Source organism: Hypanus sabinus (genome assembly GCF_030144855.1).
Source record: "Hypanus sabinus isolate sHypSab1 chromosome X2 unlocalized genomic scaffold, sHypSab1.hap1 SUPER_X2_unloc_3, whole genome shotgun sequence".
Lineage (NCBI taxonomy): Eukaryota > Metazoa > Chordata > Chondrichthyes > Myliobatiformes > Dasyatidae > Hypanus > Hypanus sabinus.
Window position 1 is genome coordinate 565467 of NW_026779001.1, and position 25263 is coordinate 590729.

Consider the following 25263-nt stretch of genomic DNA (forward strand, 5'->3'; position numbering starts at 1 on the left):
TCCTTTCTTACCTATTACAACACATTTAACATCTCAAGGCCGTGCAAGAGTTGGAGGCCGACTTTCATTGAGGTGCAATGGAGACCATACTGACATACGGGATGATGATGTCGACTCCAGCTGCAGTGGGACAGGTCACAAAGCTCTCCCAGTGGGTGATTAGAACGGCTCAGCACATCACCAGGACTCAACTCCCACACCTGGAGACAACCAACAACTCTCGAACACCTACAGCACGTGATGTTCGGGTTTAAAGAATGAGCGGCCGTAAAGCGTTCAAAAATGACTCGCCTCACATTTAAAAGAGCAGTTGAAATCGCTGTATGAATGGAAACAGCAGGCAGAGATGCAACTGAATTGTTGTCAGGAATGAGGGGTCACAGCTTAAGGATAAAGGGGAAGCCTTTTAGGACCGAGATGAGGAAAAACTTCTTCACACAGAGAGTGGTGAATCTCTGCCACAGGAAACAGTTGAGGCCGGTTCACTGGCTATATTTAAGAGGGAGTTAGATATGGCCCTTGTGGCTAAAGGGATCAGGGGATCTGGAGAGAAAGCAGGTTCAGGGTTCTGAGTTGGATGATCAGCCATGATCATACTGAATGGCGGTGCAGGCTCGATGGGCCGAATGGCCTACTCCTGCACCGATTTTCTATGTTTCTATGAAAGTGAGCATGAACAGAAATAAATCGAAAGCGAGTTAGGGAACGCTCTGGGATGATGCCACGGCGGCGTTCAGGAATGGTAACTCAAAGGTAGAGTTGAAAATATCACACCCAGGTTTCCCGTCCAGTTCCCTGCACCACCTGTGGTGAAATAGCCAGTGAGCTAATTCGCATGGAAGCTGAAGGAGTTATTAGCAAGGTTGAGTGGAGCACGTGGGCAACGCAAGAAGAATGGGTCTGTGCTGACTTGAAGGTCACCTTTAACCCGGTACCGTCAGTAGATCAGTACCCTCTGCCCAGGGTAGAGGGTATCTTCCCAACCCTTTCTGGAGGAAAACACTTCAGCAAAGCGGACTCGGCTGAGGCCTAACTGCAGACGGAGATGGAAGAGGAGTCCAAAGTGTTTCTCACCATTAACACTCACAAAGCCCATTTCTGGGGCAGCATCTGCACCTGCCCCTGGCAGAAAGCTAAGGAACAGGCGCTGCAAGACTGCCCGGGCCCTCGGTGCTACCAGCAAGGTCGACAGGAACATCTCCAAGATCTGAAGACCGTGCTAAAATGATTGGAAGATCATGGGTTCAGAACACAACGCAGCAACTGGGAACTCTTTAAACCAAGCAACACAGTGGTCACGGGATTGACGCACAAGGGTTACAGAAGAGTGCTGAGAAAATTCAAGGAATGCTGGATGCCCCGAGGCGAATACCTTTCAGGATTTGTCAATCACTGTAACAGGTTCCTGCCAAACCCGGCTACTGTGCCCCACCCCTTGAATTCTCTACTGGAGAGCAGGAAGATATAACAATGGCCGAAGTGTTGTCTCCGAAAGACACACTGCACTCACACGTTACGATCCACACTTCCCCGCGACGCCTCGCCTCAGATACCGGTGCAGTCGTGTCAGGCGTTACCAGCGATGCAAGTCTACGTCCCACAGTCTTTCCCTCACCGCCGCGGAGAGGAGTTACTCCCAGACCGACAGGGCAGCCTTGAGCCCGGTTTGGGGCGTGAAGTTCTTCCACCTGCCCCCGCGGGGGGGGGGGGGGGGCGTGGGTCGCCCCCGTTACTGATCACCAACCTCCGGCATCCATTTCCGATCCGCAGAAGGGCGCCCCACTAACAGCAATGCGGGGGTGGTCCCCGTTTCTTTGCGGGATGGAATTCGGGAGGCCAACTAACCAACCACGGAGAAGCCGACGGATTGTCCTGTTCATACTTGGAAAAGGAAGTACCGGGAAATTTTTACAGATGAGGACAACTCCCCTTGACATGTTGTCCCAGTACAAATCAAGGCCTGAAGGTAACTGGGCCACCTGGGCCAGACGGCCTAGGCCCGAGGGTTCCGGCGGAGGAGGCTGAACAGATTGTGGAGGCATTCACAGGGTGGTCTTTTGATAATCAGTTTCCAGGGGAATTGAAAATTGCAAACGTCGCTCCACTCTTCAGGAAGGGAGAGAGAGGCAGAACAAAGGAAATTACAGGCCGGTTAGCCTGATCTCAGTGGTTGGGAAGATGTTGTTGAGGATGTGGTTTCAGGAGGCACCTGATGAAGTAGACCGTAGTCAAAATGGCTTCCTCAGAGGAAAGCCAGGCCTGACAAACCTGTTGGCATCCTTTGAGGAAATAACAAGCGGGGTAGACAGGGGAGGATCAGTGGAGGTCGTGCAGCTGGATTTTCAGAAGGCCTTTGACAAGGGGCCACACATGAGACTGCTTGACAAGGAAAGGAGAGGGAAATCTCTGCTTTCAAACCACGGGAAAGGCTTCGGGAATAAGCCCGGAGTCGGGGTCCCTAATGCGGTTTGACGTTGTTTACAAACTTCGCTCTGGCAGCCTCTGCGACGACACCGGCGCCGAGCCGTATCGGGCGCCTGCCCTTCCCTCGGACCACATCAGCGACGTGGGGAGGGGGAGCCCGCAGCGTGGGCAATAGCCAGTCCTCCAAATCTTCCCGTCCACCAGAGGCGCAAACCCACGACCCCCCTGTGATCGACAGTTGCCTATTACTCCTAATACCACTGAGCAGTTGATAGATCCTTGATTTGTGAGGGCTGGAAGGCCCGATGGGCCTGATTCTGCTCCTATATCTTACTGTCATATGGTCTTTTGGTAACTCCTCATCAACAGGCCCCAGAATATGAGGAGTTGTTCCTTGACAAAACTCCTCCTGCCCAGCAGAGTCACACCACCGCATGCCCCGCCAACCACCGTCAGGAAAGATATTGCCCCACTAGAATGAGAAATCCTCCACACCAATTAAATCTTTAGGCCCGAGTGGAACAATTTAAAACTTACTACCCTGTGGCTGCCTGTGTAACAGCTGTACTATTTGGTAGGCTGTGCATATGGTTGAGATGCATTCCTTATTGAGTTGGAGTTTATAAGCTAGGCAGGGAGGAGTATTTAATACTTCAGCAATAGCTGAGTAATATTATAAACATATCAGAAACAGGAGAAAATCTTCAGATGCTAGAAATCCGGAGCAACACACACAGAATGCTAGAGGAACTCAGCAGGCCAGGCAGAACCTGTGGAAAAAAGGCACAGTCGACTTTTCGGGTCTGCCGAAGGGTTCTTTCTCCATAGAGGCTGTGCCTGGCCTGCTGAGTTCCTCCAGCATTTTGTGTGTCTGTGTGTGCGTGTGTGTGTGAGAGTGTGTGTCTGTGTCTGTGTGTGTGTGTCTGTGTGAGAGTGTGTGTGTGTGTCTGTGTGTGTGTGTGTGTGTGTGTGTGTGTGTGTATGTGTCTGTGTCTGTGTGAGAGTGTGTGTGAGTGTGTGTGTGTGTGTGAGTGTGTGAGTGTGTGTGTGTGTTTCTGTGTGTGAGTGTGTGAGTGTGTGTGTGTGTGTCTGTGTGTGTGTCTGTGTGTGAGTGTGTGAGTGTGTGTGTGTGTGTGTCTGTGTGTGTTTCTGTGTGTGAGTGTGTGTGTGTGAGTGTGTGAGTGTGTGTGTGTTTCTGTGTGTGTGTCTGTGTGTGTTTATGTGCATTTGTGTGAGTGTGTGTGTCTGTGTGTGAGAGTGTCTGTGTTTCTGTGTGTGTGTCTGTGTGTGTGTCTATGTGTGTGAGAGTGTCTGTGTGTGTGTCTGTGTGTGTGAGTGTCTGTGTGTCTGTGTGTGTTTACGTGCATCTGTGTGTGTGTTGTTTATAAACATATTGTTTGATTAAGCATTAGTGTTCACTAAAATAATTCTCTGTGGGTTATATGCAGAAGTACGTGAATGTCATGCGTCACGCGCGCACCCCGCTTTAACGCAAAACTGAACTCAGGTCCGCGTTTCCTTTCCATTACTTTGATACTTCTACGGAAACACAAGAACAGCAACCTGCAGAAGGACTTGGACAGATTGGAAGGGTGGCCGCGGGTCTGAAGCCAGTCGTGGAGACCTTGGGAGTGAGTCGGCAGGTTACGGAGCATCGCGACATTAAATTGAAGGACGGGAGTAAAGGGAGCTGGGGGAAAGTCACCTGACATTCTGGCTCCACAGAAAACGGCATTCTCACCCCAAATTCGATCAACCGTAGGGCCAGGGTGCGCCAGAGAGCAGCTGGAAGTTGAAAGCCGAGTCATGACCTTGTTTTTTTATGAAGCGTTTACAATCACACAAATAAATTCTTCTCTTTTCTTTTACTGGGTGCACTTTAAGGGAGAATTGTGGCCGGTGTGGCAGTGCAGTTCAGCAAGCTCTCTAATTACAGGAAAGGACGAAGGGAATTTGCTTGGAGTTATCTAGTGCAAGTTTTACCCCGTACAGCCAGTGAACTTTAGACAAGTCCTCACCGACAGGAAGCAATGATTCTGGGATCTTCACTTGTACCTTCAGACTATACCCTTGTCAGGGATAGAGTAACATCTAACTCCACTCATCCGCTTCAAAGTTCAAACTAAAGTTTATTATCAGAGTGCGTAGACGTCCCCACACACAACCCTGAGATTCATTTTCCTGCGGACGGACTCTGATCAGCCAGAGTGCAGAAGACAACAAACTGTGCAAAGACCTGGTGAAGGAAGTACAGTCGGCCCTCCTTATCCGCGAGGGATTGGTTCCGGGACCACCCCGCCCCCCACCGCGGATACCAAAAAACGCGGATGCTCAAGTCCCTTATTCAACCCATCTCAATGCAGTGGATCTTGGGACCCAGCGGAACCCCGGACCTTATTTAACCCGTCTCAGTGCGGTGGACATTAGGACCTGGCGGAACCCCGGACCTTATTCAACCTGTCTCAGTGTGGTGGACATCAGGACCCGGCGGAACCCCGGACCTTATTTAACCCGTCTCAGTGCGGTGGACATCAGGACCCGGCGGAACCCCGGACCTTATTTAACCCGTCTCAGTGCGGTGGACATTAAGACCCGGCGGAACCCCGGACCTTATTTAACCTGTCTCGGTGCGGTGGACATTAGGACCCGGCGGAACCCCGGACCTTATTTAACCTATCTCAGTGTGGTGGACATTAGGACCCGGCGGAACCCCGGACCTTATTTAACCCGTCTCGGTGCAGTGGACATTAGGACCCGGCGGAACCCCGGACCTTATTTAACCTGTCTCGGTGCGGTGGACATTAGGACCCGGCGGAACCCCGGACCTTATTTAACCTGTCTCGGTGCGGTGGACATCAGGACCTGGTGGAGCTCTGAATCCACAGTGTTTCTGTTATAATAACAAAGAGCTTGGAAAGAGGTGAAACGCCATCGATCACTGGAAAAGTGTTAGGCTACGTCGGTCAACGATCGGAACAATTTTAAAGGATAAAGTGAGAAAGGCCCTGCCCCGATGAAAGCTACAATTATTACTGAGCAACACAGTGGTTTAATTATTGGGTTTTAGGGTTTTGATCCTCCACAACAACCCGGCACGGTGGAGAGCACGCCAGGGAGTGAGCTGAAACTGGATCAAACTCGGGAACTTCTGTTCCCGAGCCCTGTGCTGAAACATACGCTCTTAAGTGTTTTATATGCATAGAAAGGTAAAATATATACTATATACAAATGCAAATGTTTGACTAACTGACGCTAAATAATATCGGATGTACCTGTTCCGACTTACTTAGTAAGAGAACTTCCGATTTTTTTCTATCCCGATCCACGATAACCTACACACATCCTACCGTATACTTTAAATAGTCTCTAGATTACTTATAATACCTAATACAATGTAAATGCTATGTAAAATAGTTGTTATACTGCATTGTTTAGGGAATAATGACAAGGAAAAAAGTCAGTACATGCTCAAGCAACGAGTGCTGGAATAGCACTTCCGGGTTTTCGCGATCCGCGGTCGGTTGAATTCACGCACGCAGAACTCACGGAGAAGGAGGGCCGACTGTAGAAGTTTGCTGATGACACAAAGTTTCATCAAGTTTACACAAGTTTGCTGATGGTCAGTAAGTTTGCTGATGACACAAAAGTTGGGGGTGTTGTGGATATTCTGGGGGGTTAATCGAGAGGTTACTGCAGCACTGGGCTAAGAAGTTCAACCCGGATACGTGTGAAGTGATTCATTTGAGCAGGTCAATATAATGTTAGTGGTACGACTCTTGGCAGCGTGGAGGGTCAGTGAGATCTTGGGGTCCATATCCATCGGACACTCAAAGTTGCTGCGCAGGTTGACAGTGTCGTTACGAAGGTGTATATATAGTGTGTTGGCATTCATCAACCGTGGGATTGAGTTCAAGAGCCGTGAGGTAATGTTACAGCTCTATAAGACCTTAGTTAGACTGTGTTCAGTTCTGGTCACCTCACTACAGGATGTGGGTACTATAGAGAGAGTGCGGAGGAGATTTACAAGGATGTTGCCCGGATTGGGGAGAGTGCCTTACGAGAATAGGTTGCATGAACTCGGCCTTTTCTCCTCGGAGCGACGGAGGGTGAGAGGTGACCTGATAGAGGGGTACAAGATGATGAGGGGCATTGATCGTGTGGATAGTCAGGGCTGAAATGGCTAACACGAGGGGGTATAGTTTTAAGGTGCTTGGCAGTGGGTACAGAGGGAATGTCAGGGGTAAGTTTTTCCACACAGAAAGAGATGGGTGCGCGGAATGCGCTGCCAGAGACGGTGGTGGAGGCGGATACGATAGGGTCCTTTAAGAGACTCTTAGTTAGGTACGCGCTTAGGAAAATAGAGGGCTAATCAGTAGGTAAATTCTAGGCAGTTTCTCGAGTAGGTTACAGGGTCGGCACGACATTGCGGGCCGAAGGGCCTGTGACGGGCCGCCGATTTTCTAAATGCAAAGGTAAACAAATAAGCCATAAATAACGAGAGCGTGAGACGCTGAGTCCTAGCAAGCGAGCTGGCTGGCTGGCTGTTCGGAAGCTGCGCCACACGGAAGGCACACGGTTGTATCCACTTCGGAAAAGCCCTCCCTCAGTCAGCTGAGGTTGACCTTCAAATCCCAAGGACCCTGTTCGAGGGCTCAGGAATCATTTCCCGGTGATTCAAAACACTCCTGTCTTCACCAGGACCATATTAACTGACCCTGAAACCAACAAGGTCTCGCTTAACCACTTGATAAACTGTTTCGGACGTGTGTCTCGTCTGGAAGGCTTGTGGTAGCCAAATGCAACGCCTCATAGACACCAACACTTCCAGATGAATTTTAGCTGCCCTCGTTCCCCCTTTCCCTTCCCATTCGAGCAGGAGTTCTCAACCCGGGATGGTAGAGTCACACAAAAGCACGGAACACAAACAGGCCCCTTTGGCCCATCACTTAAACCACCGGCTCCCACTGACTTGCATTAGGACCATGGCCCACCATACCACGTACCGATCCAAACCTCGCGTGCGTCTCTCGCGCCGTCGGCTGGGCCCACGCTCTGAGTGACGGAGACCCCCCCCTCCCGTTCCCCTCAAACTTCTCACCTCTCACCCTTAACCCATGACCCCCAGCTGTCGCCCCACCTGACCTCAGTGGGAAAAAACCTGCTTGCATTTACCCCTATCTATACCCCTCTTCATTTTGAACACCTCTGTCGAATCTCCCCTCAGTCTTCTGCATTCCAGGGATTTGAGTCCTAACCTCTTCAACCCGTGAACTTAGACAAAAGAAATCCAAATCGATTGGATGCCCAACATGATTAAATAAAATTTAATCTTAACTCATCTACATTTTAAACATAATTGGCTTGACATTTAATAAGGAAGCACATATATATCACCATATTTTTAAATATCTTGATAACTGTATTTCAATATAATTGGTTTCTTTAAAGCCCAGGAGATACTGGAGCAGAATTAGGCCATTTGGCCCATCGAGTCTGCTCTGCCATTTCATCATGGCTGATCCAAATTTCCTCTCAGCCCCCCGGTCTCCTCCCTTCTCCCCGTATCTCTTCATTGATCTATCAAACTCTGCCTTAAATATACATAAAGACTTGGCCTGCACAGCTGCCTGATGTAATCCTAAATATTTTATCAGGATGTAAGTGACACAGATATCCCATGGTGCCTAATTCTAGATTATAGGACCATAAGGCATAGGAGCAGAATTCGGCCATCGAGTCTGCTCCGCCATTCAATCATGGCTGATCCTATTACCCCTCCTCCTCAACGCAAGTTTCCAGCCTTCTCCCCGTAACCTTTGATGCCAAGAACCTGTCAATCTCCGTCTTAAATACACCCAACGACCCGGCCCCCACCCCTGCACGTGGCAACAAATTCCACAAATTCACCACCCTCTGGTTAAAGACATCTCTGCTTCGAAAGGGCGCCCCTCTATCCTGAGGCCGTACCCTCTTGTCCGAGGCTCTCACTCCATGGGTAACATCCTTTCAAAATCGGCCTTTCAAAGTTTGAAAGGTTTCAATGAGATCCCCCCATTCCCGCCAGCACAGTCCCAGAGCCATCAAACGTTCCTCGTGTGATTACCCTTTCACTCCCAGAATCTTCCTCTGGACACTCTTCAGACCGAGGGAAAACGGTCTGAGGCACCTCTCTGTATTCACACTCAAGTTGGGAGCCTGTTCAAGCACCACAAACAGAGGCAGGCCATTTATGCCGTGGACCCTGACTGGGACCCCAGGCTGGGAGTCCCTGCCTTTGGTTGAGTGGCGAGGACTATACCACATAACTAAAATGAGCGGTGATCTTCTTTTAATGTCAGTCTTGGGAAACACCTTGTCCCAACATTCACATTCCTGGAAACCAGCACAGTCACAGACTCATTTTCCTGCGGGCATACTCAACAACCACAACCATAGGATAACCACAGCCATAGGATAACAACCACAGCCATAGGATAATAACCACAACCATAGGATAATAACCACAGCCATAGGATAATAACCACAGCCATAGGATAACAACCACAACCATAGGATAATAACCACAGCCATAGGATAACAACCACAGCCATAGGATAATAACCACAGCCATAGGATAACAACCACAGCCATAGGATAATAACCACAACCATAGGATAATAACCACAGCCATAGGATAATAACCACAGCCATAGGATAACAACCACAGCCATAGGATAACAACCACAGCCATAGGATAATAACCACAGCCATAGGATAATAACCACAGCCATAGGATAACAACCACAGCCATAGGATAACAACCACAGCCATAGGATAATAACCACAACCATAGGATAATAACCACAGCCATAGGATAATAACCACAGCCATAGGATAATAACCACAGCTATAGGATAATAACCACAACCATAGGATAATAACCACAGCCATAGGATAATAACCACAACCATAGGATAATAACCACAGCCATAGGATAATAACCACAGCTATAGGATAATAACCACAACCATAGGATAATAACCACAGCTATAGGATAATAACCACAGCCATAGGATAATAACCACAGCTATAGGATAATAACCACAGCCATAGGATAATAACCACAACCATAGGATAATAACCACAGCCATAGGATAATAACCACAACCATAGGATAATAACCACAGCCATAGGATAATAACCACAGCCATAGGATAATAACCACAGCCATAGGATAACAACCACAACCATAGGATAATAACCACAGCCATAGGATAATAACCACAGCCATAGGATAATAACCACAGCCATAGGATAACAACCACAACCATAGGATAATAACCACAGCCATAGGATAATAACCACAACCATAGGATAATAACCACAGCCATAGGATAACAACCACAACCATAGGATAATAACCACAACCATAGGATAACAACCACAACCATAGGATAATAACCACAGCCATAGGATAATAACCACAGCCATAGGATAACAACCACAACCATAGGATAATAACCACAACCATAGGATAACAACCACAACCATAGGATAATAACCACAACCATAGGATAATAACCACAGCCATAGGATAACAACCACAACCATAGGATAATAACCACAACCATAGGATAATAACCACAACCATAGGATAATAACCACAGCCATAGGATAATAACCACAGCCATAGGATAATCACCACAACCATAGGATAACAACCACAGCAGAGTCAATGAAACATCAGCCAGCTGAAGCGTTCAACCAAGAGCGCAAAAGGCAGCAGACTGTGCAACCACACAAAAAAAATAATGATAAGCAGTAAGTATTGAGGACTTGCGATGAAGAGTCCTTGAAAGTAGTCCATAGATTGTGGGAACATCTTAATGTTGGGGTGAGTGAAGTTATCCCCTCTGGTTCAACAGTCTGATGATTAAGGGGTACTAACTGTCCCTGAACCTGGTGGTGTGGGTCCTAAGGCTCCTGTACCTCCGTCCTGATGGTTGAGGGGTGATAACCGTCCCTGAACCTGGTGGTGTGGGTCCTGAGGCTCCTGTACCTCCTTCCTGATGGTTGAGGGGTGATAACAGTCCCTGAACATGGTGCTGTGGGTCCTGAGGCTCCTGTACCTCCTTCCTGATGGTTGAGGGGTAATAACTGTCCCTGAACCTGGTGGTGTGGGTCCTGAGGCTCCTGTACCTCCTTCCTGATGGTTGAGGGGTGATAACAGTCCCTGAACCTGGTGGTGTGGGTCCTGAGGCTCCTGTACCTCCTTCCTGATGGTTGAGGGGGGATAACTGTCCCTGAACCTGGTGGTGTGGGTCCTGAGGCTCCTGTACCTCCTTCCTGATGGTTGAGGGGTGATAACCGTCCCTGAACCTGGTGGTGTGGGTCCTGAGGCTCCTGTACCTCCTTCCTGATGGTTGAGGGGTGATAACAGTCCCTGAACATGGTGCTGTGGGTCCTGAGGCTCCTGTACCTCCTTCCTGATGGTTGAGGGGTAATAACTGTCCCTGAACCTGGTGGTGTGGGTCCTGAGGCTCCTGTACCTCCTTCCTGATGGTTGAGGGGTGATAACAGTCCCTGAACCTGGTGGTGTGGGTCCTGAGGCTCCTGTACCTCCTTCCTGATGGTTGAGGGGGGATAACTGTCCCTGAACCTGGTGGTGTGGGTCCTGAGGCTCCTGTACCTCCTTCCTGATGGTTGAGGGGGGATAACTGTCCCTGAACCTGGTGGTGTGGGTCCTGAGGCTCCTGTACCTCCTTCCTGATGGTTGAGGGGTAATAACTGTCCCTGAACCTGGTGGTGTAGGTCCTGAGGCTACTGTAGAGAGCAGCCTGTTTTGTGCATTGAGATCTAAATCAATGGCGCATTAGGTTCAAGGTATCTTTAGGCTCACTCCTCCTATTTCTGACTTCGTTACATGACCACCCCGCCCCTCCAAAAAATATCAGAGAGGTGGGGTGTTCCAGCAGTGCGCATTAATTAGCATCAGGATTGTCGGAAGTGTCAGGGTAAAAGGCAACTCGCTGAGCCGCGTGTCAGAAGTGGGTGGGGAGGTCAAAGGTGAAAGGTGAAATGTTCAAGGGGACCATGAAGGGGGGGGGGAACTCTTCGCTCGGAGGGTGGTGAGGGTGTGGGACGAGCTGCCAGCGTTTCAACGTTTGAGAGAGGTCTGGACAGGCACGGAGGGCAGGTCGACGAGAGCCGGCGCCCGATAAGCAGGCCGCTGGTGCTGTCCCTACGCTGTGATTGTCAGCGTTTCCAGAGAGGCCTTCCTCCCTTCGAGCTGCGGGCTTGTCCACCCCCTCCAGCCTCATTTCCTCTACAAATTTCAGCCTGCGCCTTACAATTGTGGCAGGAAGCAAGCAATTTGCAAAAAAATAAGAAGACGCAACAAGCAATTAGAACCTTGTCGGCAGGAAGCTCAGATTAGTGTAGAGTCTCATTAGCCAGCAGAACTGCGCACACACATCACAGGGTGCATGTTTGCTTAGCCGGAGACTGATATGTCCTCAGCAGGCCTTCCCCCCCCCCCCCCCCCCCATCATTCACCCCTGAGTCCCACACCCCTCCCCCGGGGAAAGGATGTGCTAAGTGAAAGACAAACGGAGACCAGAGCTTGCAAACTCTTTCAGATAACTTTCATCTGTGAAGTGAGATCTGGCAGGAAACGGAAAGGGATCCCAGTGCAGTTGGTGAACTTTCCAGGAAAGTTTTGACAGAAACAGATGTGCACTTGCTGTGGAGAATTCAGTGACTGGGCAGACCGCGAGGGGGTGAGGGTGGAACACAGGAAGTGTAACGGTCATCAGTGCTGGCCCGAGGCCGCGGGTAATTGTTATTCAACGGCTAGCAGGAGGTTTCCACTGAAGTACGCCATCACTCAGTCAGGACGGGTGACTGAACCAGGGGTGGGGGGGAGCTGGAACAACCTCAACCCCCCCCCACCCCCCCCCCCACAGAGCACAGGGGCAATTGTAGCCAACTAGGTGGGCACACACGACCACAGTGTAGGACAGCACACGGCTAGGAGGTGAGGAACGGGTGATCGGTCAGCCCTCAATCATCCGCAAAGCCGAGACGCCGTCGCCAATCGCCCCGTCAAGCGGAACGCGGAACCCACTCGCCAACGGCCGGTTTGGACAAGGCAGCTCTGCCGGCTCATCCAGAGTGTGCGTGGTCGGGCCCATCGCACGAAGTTGGACTTCAATCGCGACTCCTCCCTTCGCAGGTGACAGCAGAGGCCAGACAGACGTCTGTCTCAATACCGATCAAACTTCACCGTCACGTCTGCACAAAGCCCAGACGGACGTCTGTCTCAATACCAATCAAACTTCACCGTCATGTCTGAACAAAGCCCAGACAGACGTCTGTCTCAATTCCGATCAAACTTCACCGTCACGTCTGCACAAAGACCAGACAGACGTCTGTCTCAATACCGATCAAACTTCACCGTCGCGTCTACACAAAGCCCAGACAGACGTCTGTCTCAAAACCGATCAAACCTCGCCATCGCATCTACACAAAGCCCAGACAGACGTCTGTCTCAATACCGATCAAACCTCACCGTCACGGCTCTAACCTCTGCGACTCCCATCTTTCTGGTTTACTGCTCAGCCTGGAAATCGGTGGAAAAGTCATCCAGACTTTTTTTTCCAGCCTCTCCCCTTCACTTGTGCTCTGTAATCCTGGGTGAACCTCCTTCAGCACCTGCCCCTTCCTTCCCCTGACAGGGCAAATGGTGGGTGGTGCACAGAATGCCCTAAGTGTGGTCTGACCAGAGCTTTATACAGTCACAACTCGATTTCCTGACTATATACATACACACACCTATAGACAGACTGACATATAGTCCCTGACAAAAAAATACTCAGCCCCTCCCCCCCGGAACTTCTCACGTTTTATTGTTTTACAACATTGAATCACAGTGGATTTAATTCAGCTTTTTTTTGACGCGTGTCAACAGAGAAAGACTCGAAATCTGATCTCCACACGGTGTTCTGAATTAATTACAAACATAAAACGCAAAATAATTGATTGCGTTTGGTGTCCACCCGCCCACCCCCCTTTAACGTGACACACCAAATCATCGCTGGCACAGTCAACGGGTTTCAGAAGTCACATCACCAGTTAAACGGAGATCTGCTTTTGGAGACCCGTGTGCGGTAAAGGTGTCTCGATCGTGGTGGGAATACGCCTGCGTCTGGAAGGTCTGACCGCCGGTGAGTCAGTATCCCGGCAAAAACTACACCGTGAAGACAGAAGAACACTCCGAGCAACTCCGCAAAGGTCATTGGAAAGCACAAGTCAGGAGATGGATGCAAGAACATTTCCAGGTCACTGGATGTCCCTAGGAGTGCAGTTAAGTCAATCATCGAGAAATGGAAAGAATATGGCGCAGCTGTACATCTACCCAGGCCATGCTCAAAAACTGAATGACTGTGCAAGATGGGGACAAGTGAGGGAGGCCACCAACAGATCTACAACAACTCGTACTAGATGTATATTAAATAGTTATTCAATAAATTCAACGGGTAGGGCAATACTTAAAAAGTAAAAAAATAGTGAGGTCGTGTTCAGGGGTTCAAATTCCATTCAGGAATCAGATGGCGGAGGGGAAGAAGCTGTTCCTGAATCGCTGAGTGTGTGTCTTCAGGCTCCTGTACCTCCTCCCTGACGGCGGAGGGGAAGAAGCTGTTCCTGAATCACTGAGTGTGTGTCTTCGGGCTCCTGCACCTCCTCCCTGATGGCGGAGGGGAAGAAGCTGTTCCTGAATCGCTGAGTGTGTGTCTTCAGGCTCCTGTACCTCCTCCCTGACGGCGGAGGGGAAGAAGCTGTTCCTGAATCGCTGAGTGTGTGTCTTCAGGCTCCTGTACCTCCTCCCTGATGGCGGAGGGGAAGAAGCTATTCCTGATTGGCTGAGTGTGTGTCTTCAGGCTCCTATCCCACCTTCTAGATGGTAGCAATGAGAAGAGGACGTGCCCTCGTGAGGTTGGATGCCATCTTTTTGAGGCACTGCTCCTTGAAGATTTCCTGGCTGCTGGGAGGCTAGTGCCCATGGCTCTGGCACTCGCTTCGACCCCGTGCATCAGCCCCACCCTACCCTCCCGTCGCGGATGTACTTGAAATCTTGAATTCCTGAACTCGCTCTCCGGCAGCCGACTCGCCAGCTCCTTCTCGAGAAGGTACTCGTAATCGGAACAAATCCCACCTTCACCAGCAACGCTCAGGTTAAAAAAAAATCACCCCTCTTTCTGCCACACTTGGCCCAATATCAGAGAGGATCCATGTTTCCTCTCCGGGAAATTTGAGAACTGACTTGACGGGAATTCCGCACAATCCAGTAGCTCACGGCCACTGTTACCGCTGCCTGAGTTTTCTCAATTCCAGATCTATTAATTCACACCTATTTTAAATTTCCCAGTTGCTCAGGCAGCACCTGAAGTGGTGTTTCTGGGTTAATGGTCCGGTTGTAACCATAACAGTCCGATAATTTAATTATCACATCAATATTCACAACTGAGTAACTGTTTCAGATTTTTCTGTTATTCTGTGAAACCATTCACGGTTTCGGGGGAATTTACAGCATTCGGGCAGTCTGAGGAAAACAAGGGACAATTTGCATCAAGCAAGTTCTCAAAAACAACAAACTATAAAAGGGTTTTGTTGTGCTCGCTGAAGGATAAACACTGGCTGGGGGAAACCCTCTTTCAATAGAGTTACACATCGCGGAAACAGGCCTTTCGGCCCATCTGCCCCGCGGCAACCAAAAGAAAAATGTGACCCGCAAAAATGCTGGAGGAACGCGGGAGGCCGGGCGGCGCCTGCGGGAGAGGGTGAACAGTCGAGGTATTTCTCCTCCCAGTCCCGAAGAAGGGTCTCGGTCCGAAACTTTGACTGCATACGCTTATCCGTAGGCGCCGCCTGGCGTCCCGCGTGAGCCACTCTGGATTCCCAGCATCCGAAGATTCTCTCCCGTCCGCCGTAGGAGCGGGTCCCATTTGCCTGTGTTTGACCCTCTCCTCCTACCCCTGTCCTGTCTGAATGTCTCCTAAAAAGCTGTCACCGTAACTGTCTCTAACACTCCCTGCAGCTCGTTCCGTAAAGATACCATCCTGTGTCTTTAAAAAAAAATTCTCCTCCCCCCCCCCCCCCCATTCTTATCAAGTCCCCCCCGACACCTTCAACCTCCGCTCTTGGTACCCCAGGTTCACCCGATGATCGCCTCTCAGCCTTTGAGGAGTGAAGCCCCAGCCTGTCCTCCACCTCGGTCCCTCCAGTCCTGGCCCCCTCCTTGTAAACCTCTTCTGCACGCCTCCCGGTCTGACAATATCTTTCTTACAGCGGAGTGGCCAAAACGGGAAACACTACTCACCAGCACCCTGTAAAACTGCATTTTTAGAAACGGAATCAGGTCGGTTGTCACCGACGTGGCAGTGGCGCAGTGTCCTGAAAAGCCCCCTTCACGACCCCGTCTGTCTGACTCCACTGTGGCACCCACATCGATTTCCCACACTTCCAGTAATTCCCCCATTTCCCGTTTCCCTCATCTCCTCAGCTGCCTCTCTGGTGCTGCTGTCCCCTTCCCATTCTCCCGTGGTCGCCCGTCCTTTACCATCAGATTCCCCCCCCACCCCCCCGGCCCTTCGCCAGCCCTTCATCCCGTTCACCGACCGACTTCCCAGCTCTTCACGTCTGCCCTCTCCCAGTCCCACCTCCCACCTGCCAACCTGTACTCCTTCCGCCCCACCCACCCTCCTGCCCCGACCTCTCCTCTTCCTTTCCGGTCCTGACGAAGGATCTCGGCCCGAAACGTTGACTGTTCACTCTTTTCCTGAGCTGCTGAGTTCCTCCAGCATTGCGTGTGCGAGCGTGTGTCTGTGTGTGTGAGCGCGTGCGTGTGTTGTCTTGGATTTCCAGCACCTAGGTATTTTCTCATGTTTCTGACCTGTACTCCAAGCTCCCACCCTTCTAAAACACTCCCCAGGAGGCCTGACATTCCCTCCACAATTCCACAGTATTTCTGTTTCATTTGCATGATTTTTAAATCTACTCAATATACTGTGAATTCACAACACAGTTTCACGCTTATGAAGCACGGCTCCAACGCCATTTTCAACGGTGTTGGCCAGACCGACAGCATTTACCATTCGCCAAATCGGAGGTGGCAGGCGTCTCGGCCGAGTGGCGCCACAACAACTGAACGTCAGCAAGACCGAGGAGGAGCAAGTCAAGAGGAGTTCTAAGCAGGGAGATCGGAGATGGAGAGGGTCAGCAACTTTGAATGCCTCAGGGGATACCACCTCAGAGAGCCTGGCCCGGACACGAGGGCAATTACGGAGAAAGCACAGCAGCACCTCAGTCACTTGCCCTGCCCAATAACCCCGAACGGAGGCAATCGGGGACACTTTCACATCATCCCTCCAGATATTTTCTGTGAACCTGAAAGGGTAGTCAGTTTAATAGTTTGTAGCAAGTCCCTCAACGTGCCACTCTGGTGTCCCTCGTTCCCTCGCTTGAGAGAGAGGATTCTTGTCCAGTAAGGCCAGCTGGCTGCTAGTCTGATTCCCTGTTGCACAGAAGGTACATTTGTATACGCTGCGGGCAACAAGCTGTAGCACCGGTCATCTCAGGGCCTGACAATAACGATAACCCGGGTCCAATTTCCGCCACGACCTGTAAGGAGTTTATGCTCTGGGTGCACTCAAAGTACCCTCAATAGTTTTGGAGGCTCCATCTTGGGCACTAGCCTACAACGTACCCAGGATATCTTCAGGGAGCGGTGTCTCAGAAAGGCAGCTTCCATTATCAAGGACCTCCAGCACCCACGGCATGCCCTTTTCTCACTGTTACCATCAGGGAGGAGGTACAGGAGCCTAAAGGCACACACTCAGCGATTCAGGAACAGCTCCTTCCCCTCCGCCATCAGGGAGGAGGTACAGGGGCCTGAAGACACACACTCAACGATTCAAGAACAGCTTCTTCCCTTCCACCATCAGTGATGAGGTACAGGAGCCTGAAGACACACACTCAGTGATTCAGGAACAGCTTCTTCCCCTCTGCCATCAGGGAGGAGGTACAGGAGCCTGAAGACACACAGTCAGCGATTCGGGAACAGCTTCTTCCCCTCTGCCATCAGGGAGGAGGTACAGGAGCCTGAAGACACACACTCAGCGATTCAGGAACAGCTTCTCCCCCTCCGCCATCAGGGAGGAGGTACAGGAGCCTGAAGACACACACTCAGCGATTCAGGAACAGCTTCTTCCCCTCCGCCATCAGGGAGGAGGTACAGGAGCCTGAAGGCACACACTCAGCGATTCAGGAACAGCTTCTTCCCCTCTGCCATCAGGGAGGAGGTACAGGGGACTGAAGACACACACTCAGCGATTCAGGAACAGCTTCTTCCCCTCTGCCATCAGGGAGGAGGTACAGGAGCCTGAAGACACACACTCAGCGATTCAGGAACAGCTTCTTCCCCTCTGCCATCAGGGAGGAGGTACAGGAGCCTGAAGACACACACTCAGCGATTCAGGAACAGCTTCTTCCCCTCTGCCATCCAATTCCTAAATGGACATTGAACCCTTGGACGCTACCTCACTACTTTTAAATATACAGTATTTCTGTTTTTTGCACGATTTTTTCATCTTTTCAATATATATACTGCAATTGATTGATTTATTATTATTATTTTTATTTCATTTATTATTTTTATTATTTTCTACATTATGTATCGCCTTGAACTGCTGCTGCTAACACATTTCACGTCACACGCCGTTGACAATAAACCTGATTCTGACTTAGTTTCCTCACACAAGTCTAAAAGACGTACTAGTCGGGAGGTTAATTGGTCACCGCCAATCGTCCCGCGATCAGGCTAGGGGTTAAATCACACCAGTCGGTAGAGAGGACACCCTTGGAGCAGTTGCCCAACGAAGCCAGTGGATACAGTTGTGGAATAAGGTGCCGGATGGTGCACGTTGGGAAGCCGAGTCGCTAAGTGTTGACCGGAAAAGTCCAAGGGTTCAGATCCCTCGCTCATTCAAAATGGCCTCACAGGCCAGCAAGGAATTGCTCTGCAGGAGGGATCGAACACAACGATTTGGACACGTGCTGCCTGACTGCTAAGTAACTGCCATTTTCCTTTTACTTAGTTCGGATTTCCGACTTCTGCACTGTCTTATTTAATAAATAGGCCCATCAGAACAGACAGATCAATGAATACATCAGTTAGTTATTTAATTGGGCTGAGCTAGATGAAAGCAGCTCTCTACCATCTTCAAGTCAAGTCACTATTTATTGTCATTTCGACCATGACTGCTGGTACAGTGCGCAGTAAAAACGAGACAACATTTTTCAGGACCATGGTGTTAGATGTTACATCTTCTCGGGGGCAACTGACGGTAGAGAACATGCAGCTCTTCGGGAAAATACCTGGAATGATTCCTCAAAATATCCGCGGTATTCCTCTGCCTGACCAACACGTCATTGCGTTTGTTACATCGACAGCGAGGAGGGCCGTTCTGTTGAAGCGGGAGGATACGTCGGCTCCCACTCCGTCACAACTGTTCTCTCAAGTCTTATTTTGGAGAAAATTAGGAGTCGAACCTTCGGACCCGTGTTTGAATTTGAGAAAAGATGGGGTTCGTTTGCTCGTTACTACCGTTTGAGTTAATGGGTAGATTTCCTCCACGATCTAATTGTAAATTTTGGTATGGTTCTTTTTGCTGGCGGTTTGATGTTTATCGTTAGAAGCTTTTTGTCTGACGCACGGCTCCGGGGTCGAACACCCAGAGGATTGTTTCTCACTTTTCTTTGCTTTAGAAAGGGTACAGAAGAGATTTACCAGGATGCTGCCTGGTTTAGAGAGTATGGATTATGATCAGAGATTAAGGGAGCTAGGGCTTTACTCTCTGGAGAGAAGGGGGATGAGAGGAGACATGATAGAGGTGTACAAGATATTAAGGGAAATAGACAGAGTGGACAGCCAGCACCTCTTCCCCAGGGCACCACTGCTCAGTACAAGAGGACGTGGCTTTAAGGTGAGGGGAGGGAAGTTCAAGGGGGATATTAGAGGAAGGTTTTTCACTCAGAGAGTGGTCGGTGCGTGGAATGCACTGCCCGAGTCAGTGGTGGAGGCCGATACACCAGTGAAGTTAAAGAGACTACTAGACAGGTATATGGAGGAATTTAAGTGGAGGGTTATATGGGAGGCAGGGTTTGAGGGTCAGCACAACTGCACAGCTGTACTATTCTATGTTCTATGTTAGTAGGGTTTTTTCCTACCTTTTTTGTCTGTCACCATATTGTTCAATCTTTAAAACACTGCGTTTTTCCCTTTGTGACATTGTAAGTATTACCAACTTCAATGTACCCTTGTTATTTTGGATAAAAAAAAGATTTGAAAAGGGAAATACATTCCCGGGATTTTCCGGCGGTACACTTCGAAATGCCACACGCTGGAGAGACACTCTGAGAAACCATAGCTGTTCGAGAACCACCAGCCAAGCGTAACACACAAGGTCAAAGGTTTTAACAAGTTCCACCCGGGCTCCGGGCTGCTTCTGACACATCCCATATAAATGCTAATAAAACAGACAATTGGGAGAGGAGCTCCCAAGTCGCCGTGTAAAGCTCCACACAAAATAATTTAATAGGAAGTTTTATAATCCTTCAAATGGTATGAAAATATTAAAGGACTTCTCCTGTTCATTGGTTTACATTCCTCCTGCCCTGTCCTTTTATTCCTCCACCCTCCTCTCCTCACCTATCTATCACCTTCCCTCCTCCTTCCCTTTCTCCCACGGTCCACTCTCCTCTCCTATCAGATTCTATCCTCTCCAGCCCTTTACCTTTCCCACCCATCACCTCCCCCTGGTGTCCCTCCTCCTTCCCTTTCTCCCACGGTCCACTCTCCTCTCCTATCAGATTCCTTCCTCTCCAGCCCTTTACCTTTCCCACCCGTCACCTCCCCCTGGTGTCCCTCCCCCTTCCCTTTCTCCCACGGTCCACTCTCCTCTCCTGTCAGATTCCTTCCTCTCCAGCCCTTTCCCTTTCCCACCCATCACCTCCCCCTGGTGTCCCTCCTCCTTCCCTTTCTCCCACGGTCCACTCTCCTCTCCTATCAGATTCCTTCCACTCCAGCCCTTTACCTTTCCCACCCGTCACCTCCCCCTGGTGTCCCTCCTCCTTCCCTTTCTCCCACGGTCCACACTCCTCTCCTGTCAGATTCCTTCCTCTCCAGCCCTTTACCTTTCCCATCACCTCCCCATGGTGTCCCTCCTCCTTCCCTTTCTCCCAAGGTCCACTCTCCTCTCCTGTCAGATTCCTTCCTCTCCAGCCCTTTACCTCTCACCCCCATCCCCTCCCCCTGGTGTCCCTCCTCCTTCCCTTTCTCCCACGGTCCACTCTCCACTCCTGTCAGATTCCTTCCTCTCCAGCCCTTTACCTTTCCCACCCATCACCTCCCCCTGGTGTCCCTCCTCCTTCCCTTTCTCCCACGGTCCACTCTCCTCTCCTGTCAGATTCCCCCCTCTCCAGCCCTTTACCTTCCCCACCCATCACCTCCCCCTTGTGTCCCTCGTCCTTCCCTTTCTCCCACGGTCCACTCTCCTCTCCTATCAGATTCCTTCCTCTCTAACCCTTTACCTTTCCCACCCATCACCTCCCCCTGGTGTCCCTCCTCCTTCCCTTTCTCCCACTGTCCACTCTCCTCTCCTGTCAGATTCCCCCCTCTCCAGCCCTTTACCTTTCCCACCCGTCACCTCCCCCTGGTGTCCCTCCTCCTTCCCTTTCTCCCACGGTCCACTCTCCTCTCCTGTCAGATTCCTTCCTCTCCAGCCCTTTACCTTCCCCACCCATCACCTCCCCCTGGTGTCCCTCCTCCTTCCCTTTCTCCCACGGTCCACTCTCCTCTCCTATCAGATTCCTTCCTCTCCAGCCCTTTACCTTTCCCACCCATCACCTCCCCCTGGTGTCCCTCCTCCTTCCCTTTTTCCCAGGGTCCACTCTCCTCTCCTTTCAGATTCCTTCCTCTCCAGCCCTTTACCTTCCCCACCCATCACCTCCCCCTGGTGTCCCTCCTCCTTCCCTTTCTCCCACGGTCCACTCTCCTCTCCTATCAGATTCCTTCCTCTCCAGACCTTTACCTCTCCCCCCCATCACCTCCTCCTGGTGTCCCTCCTCCTTCCATTTCTCCCACGGTCCACTCTCCTCTCCTTTCAGATTCCTTCCTCTCCAGCCCTTTACCTTTCCCATCACCTCCCCATGGTGTCCCTCCTCCTTCCCTTTCTCCCACGGTCCACTCTCCTCTCCTATCAGATTCCTTCCTCTCCAGCCCTTTACCTTCCCCACCCATCAACTCCCCCTGGTGTCCCTCCTCCTTCCCTTTCTCCCACGGTCCACTCTCCTCTCCTTTCAGATTCCTTCCTCTCCAGCCCTTTACCTTCCCCACCCATCACCTCCCCCGGTGTCCCACATCCTTCCCTTTCTCCCAGGGTCCACTCTCCTCTCCTTTCAGATTCCTTCCTCTCCAGCCCTTTACCTTTCCCACCCATCACCTCCCCCTGGTGTCCCTCCTCCTTCCCCTTCTCCCACGGTCCACTCTCCTCTCCTGTCAGATTCCTTCCTCTCCAGCCCTTTACCTCTCCCACCCATCACCTTCCCCTGGTGTCCCTCCTCCTTCCCTTTTTGTGTGTGTGTGTCTCTCTCTCTGTGTGTCTCTCTCTGTGTGTCTCCGTGTCTCCGGCATCTGCAGTTTCTCTCCTGTTTATGAACGTCGTGAATTTTGTCTTTTGGTTTTTGAAAACCAAATTACAAAATAATCCAAACACTGGGAGCTATTTGTCATCTTGCCAGTGACTCTTGGTGTTTGGGGGGGGGGGGGGGGGGGGGGAAGGGGAGGTAGCATCTACCCCTGGTAGGACTGGGTGAGCCTCTTGCCATGTAACCCTGTCAGCAGGGGTTGGGGGGGAAGGGGAGGTAGCGTATACCCCTGTTAGGACTGGGTGAGCCTCTTGCCATGTAACCCTGTCAGCAGGGGTTGGGGGGGGGGGGGGGAAAGGGGAGGTAGCGTATACCCCTGGTAGGACTGGGTGAGCTTCTTGCCATGTAACCCTGTCAGCAGGGGTTGGGGGGGAAGGGGAGGTAGCGTATACCCCTGCTAGGACTGGGTGAGCCTCTTGCCATGTAACCCTGTCAGCAGGGGTTGGGGGGGGGGGAAGGGGAGGTAGCGTATACCCCTGGTAGGACTGGGTGAGCCTCTTGCTACGTAACCCTGTCAGCAGGGGTTGGGGGGGGGGGAAGGGGAGGTAGCGTATACCCCTGGTAGGACTGGGTGAGCCTCTTGCTACGTAACCCCGTCAGCAGGGGTTGGGGGGGGAAGGGGAGGTAGCGTATACCCCTGGTAGGACTGGGTGAGCCTCTTGCCACGTAACACCGTCAGCAGGGGTTGGGGGGGAAGGGGAGGTAGCGTATACCCCTGGTAGGACTGGGTGAGCCTCTTGCCATGTAACCCTGTCAGCAGGGGCTGGGGGGGGAAAGAGAGCATATACCCCTGATAGGACTGGGTGAGCCTCTTGCCACCTAACCCTGTCAGCAGGGTTTGGGGGGGGAGGGGATGTAGCGTCTACCCCTGGTAGGACTGGGTGAGCCTCTTGCCACCTAACCCTGTCAGCAGGGTTTGGGGGGGAAGGGGAGGTAGCGTATACCCCTGGTAGAACTGGGTGAGCCTCTTGCCATGTAACCCTGTCAGCAGGGGTTGGGGGGGTAAGGGGAGGTTGCATCTACACTCAGCGATTCAGGAACAGCTTCTTCCCCTCTGCCATCAGGGAGGAGGTACAGGAGCCTGAAGACACACACTCAGCGATTCAGGAACAGCTTCTTCCCCTCCGCCATCAGGGAGGAGGTACAGGAGCCTGAAGACACACACTCAGCAATTCAGGAACAGCATCTTCCACTCTGCCATCAGGGAGGAGGTACAGGAGCCTGGAGACACACACTCAGCGATTCAGGAACAGCTTCTTCCCCTCCGCCATCAGGGAGGAGGTACAGGAGCCTGAAGGCACACACTCAGCGATTCAGGAACAGCATCTTCCCCTCCGCCATCAGGGAGGAGGTACAGGAGCCTGGAGACACACACTCAGCGATTCAGGAACAGCTTCTTCCCCTCCGCCATCAGGGAGGAGGTACAGGAGCCTGAGGAGACACACTCAGCGATTCAGGAACAGCTTCTTCCCCTCCGCCATCAGGGAGGAGGTACAGGAGCCTGGAGACACACACTCAGCGATTCAGGAACAGCTTCTTCCACTCCGCCATCAGAGAGGAGGTACAGGAGCCTGAAGACACACACTCAGCGATTCAGGAACAGCTTCTTCCCCTCCGCCATCTGATTCCTGAATGGACACTGAACCCACGAACACTACCTATTTTTTTATATATATTACTTCAGTTTTGTACTACTTTTAATCTATTCAATATACACTGCTGTTAGTGATTTACTGATCTATCTCTTCTCTGTCTATCCTGTCGCGTTGGACTGCCACCGCGACATTGAACAGATTTCCCGACACACGCCGGTGATGATGAACCGCTGGAAGAACGGAACCTGTTGGCGAATACCGACGGCTGTGCTGTGGTCGGCCAGATCGAAGGGTCGCCACAAAGGTGGTTCTCAGATACCCCCTCCCGTCGGTGGGACCCTCCTCTGAGCTTCGTCCACCTCGAGCAGGGGTTTGCAATCTTGTTTATGCCACGGACCCGTACGTACCATGAACCCAGGGGTCCGTGGACCCTAGTCTGGGAACCCCTGACTGAGCGTACAATTACCTTGGTCCTCACTGTACCAGAAATGCAAAGAAAATCTGCAGAGCATCCCCGGTGGCCTCTGTCTACCAGCTCCGTTGACTGACATACTAAAGAGAATCCTGATCACATTTGGCTGACCTCATAAGACCATAAAACAGGGGAGCAGAATTAGGACATTTGGCCCCATTGAGTCCGCCGTTTCATCACAGCCCCAGTCTCCTGCCATCTCCCCGTATCCCTTCATGCCCTGACCAGTCAAAGAAATGATCAACCCCCGCCTTAAAACGACAATAAAAACTTGGCCTCCACAGCCACCCGTGGCAACGAGTTCCACAGATCCACCACTCACTGGCTAAAGAAATTCCTCCTCATCTCCGTTCTAAAAGGATGCCCCTCCATCTTGAGGCTGTGTCCTCTAGTCCTAGACTCCCCCGTTATAGGAAACATCCTTTCCACACCCACTCTATCTGTGTCCTCTGGTCCTAGACTCCCCCGCTATAGGAAACATCCTCTCCACATCCACTCTATCTGTGCCCTCTGGTCCTAGGCTCCCCCGCTATAGGAAACATCTTCTCCACATCCACTCTATCTGTGTCCTCTGGTCCTAGACTCCCCCGCTATAGGAAACATCCTCTCCATCTGTGTCCTCTGGTCCTAGACTCCCCCACTATAGGAAACATCCTCTCCACACCCACTCTATCTGTGTCCTCTTGTCCTAGACTCCCCCACTATAGGAAACATCCTCTCCACATCCACTCTATCTGTGCCCTCTAGTCCTAGACTCCCCCACTATAGGAAACATCCTCTCCACACCCACTCTATCTGTGTCCTCTGGTCCTAGACTCCCCCACTATAGGAAACATCCTCTCCACATCCACTCTATCTGTGTCCTCTGGTCCTAGACTCCCCCACTATAGGAAACATCCTCTCCACACCCACTCTATCTGTGTCCTCTGGTCCTAGACTCCCCCACTATAGGAAACATCCTCTCCACATCCACTCTATCTGTGTCCTCTGGTCCTAGACTACCCCACTATAGGAAACAACCTCTCCACA

The 25263-nt window shown here is 51.1% G+C and overlaps 1 protein-coding gene across 5 annotated transcripts in view; it reads right to left on the reverse strand.

The window, feature by feature from the left end:
• The window catches only part of LOC132385864 (serine/threonine-protein kinase SIK2-like), a 127411-nt gene that overhangs the window by 19112 nt on the left and 83036 nt on the right, over positions 1-25263 (reverse strand). The window contains exon 4 of one of the 5 annotated variants that reach the window (XM_059958092.1): positions 1715-4209. The exons of 1 other annotated variant lie outside the window; for it this stretch is intronic. In XM_059958092.1, the coding sequence (XP_059814075.1) occupies positions 3950-4209 (260 nt within the window). In that variant the 3' untranslated portion in view covers positions 1715-3949. Of the gene's footprint in view, positions 1-1714; positions 4210-13514; positions 13757-16172; positions 16649-17959; positions 19222-25263 lie in introns of those variants that run through there. 3 more of the 5 variants (XM_059958093.1, XM_059958094.1, XM_059958096.1) reach the window with 3 other exon arrangements.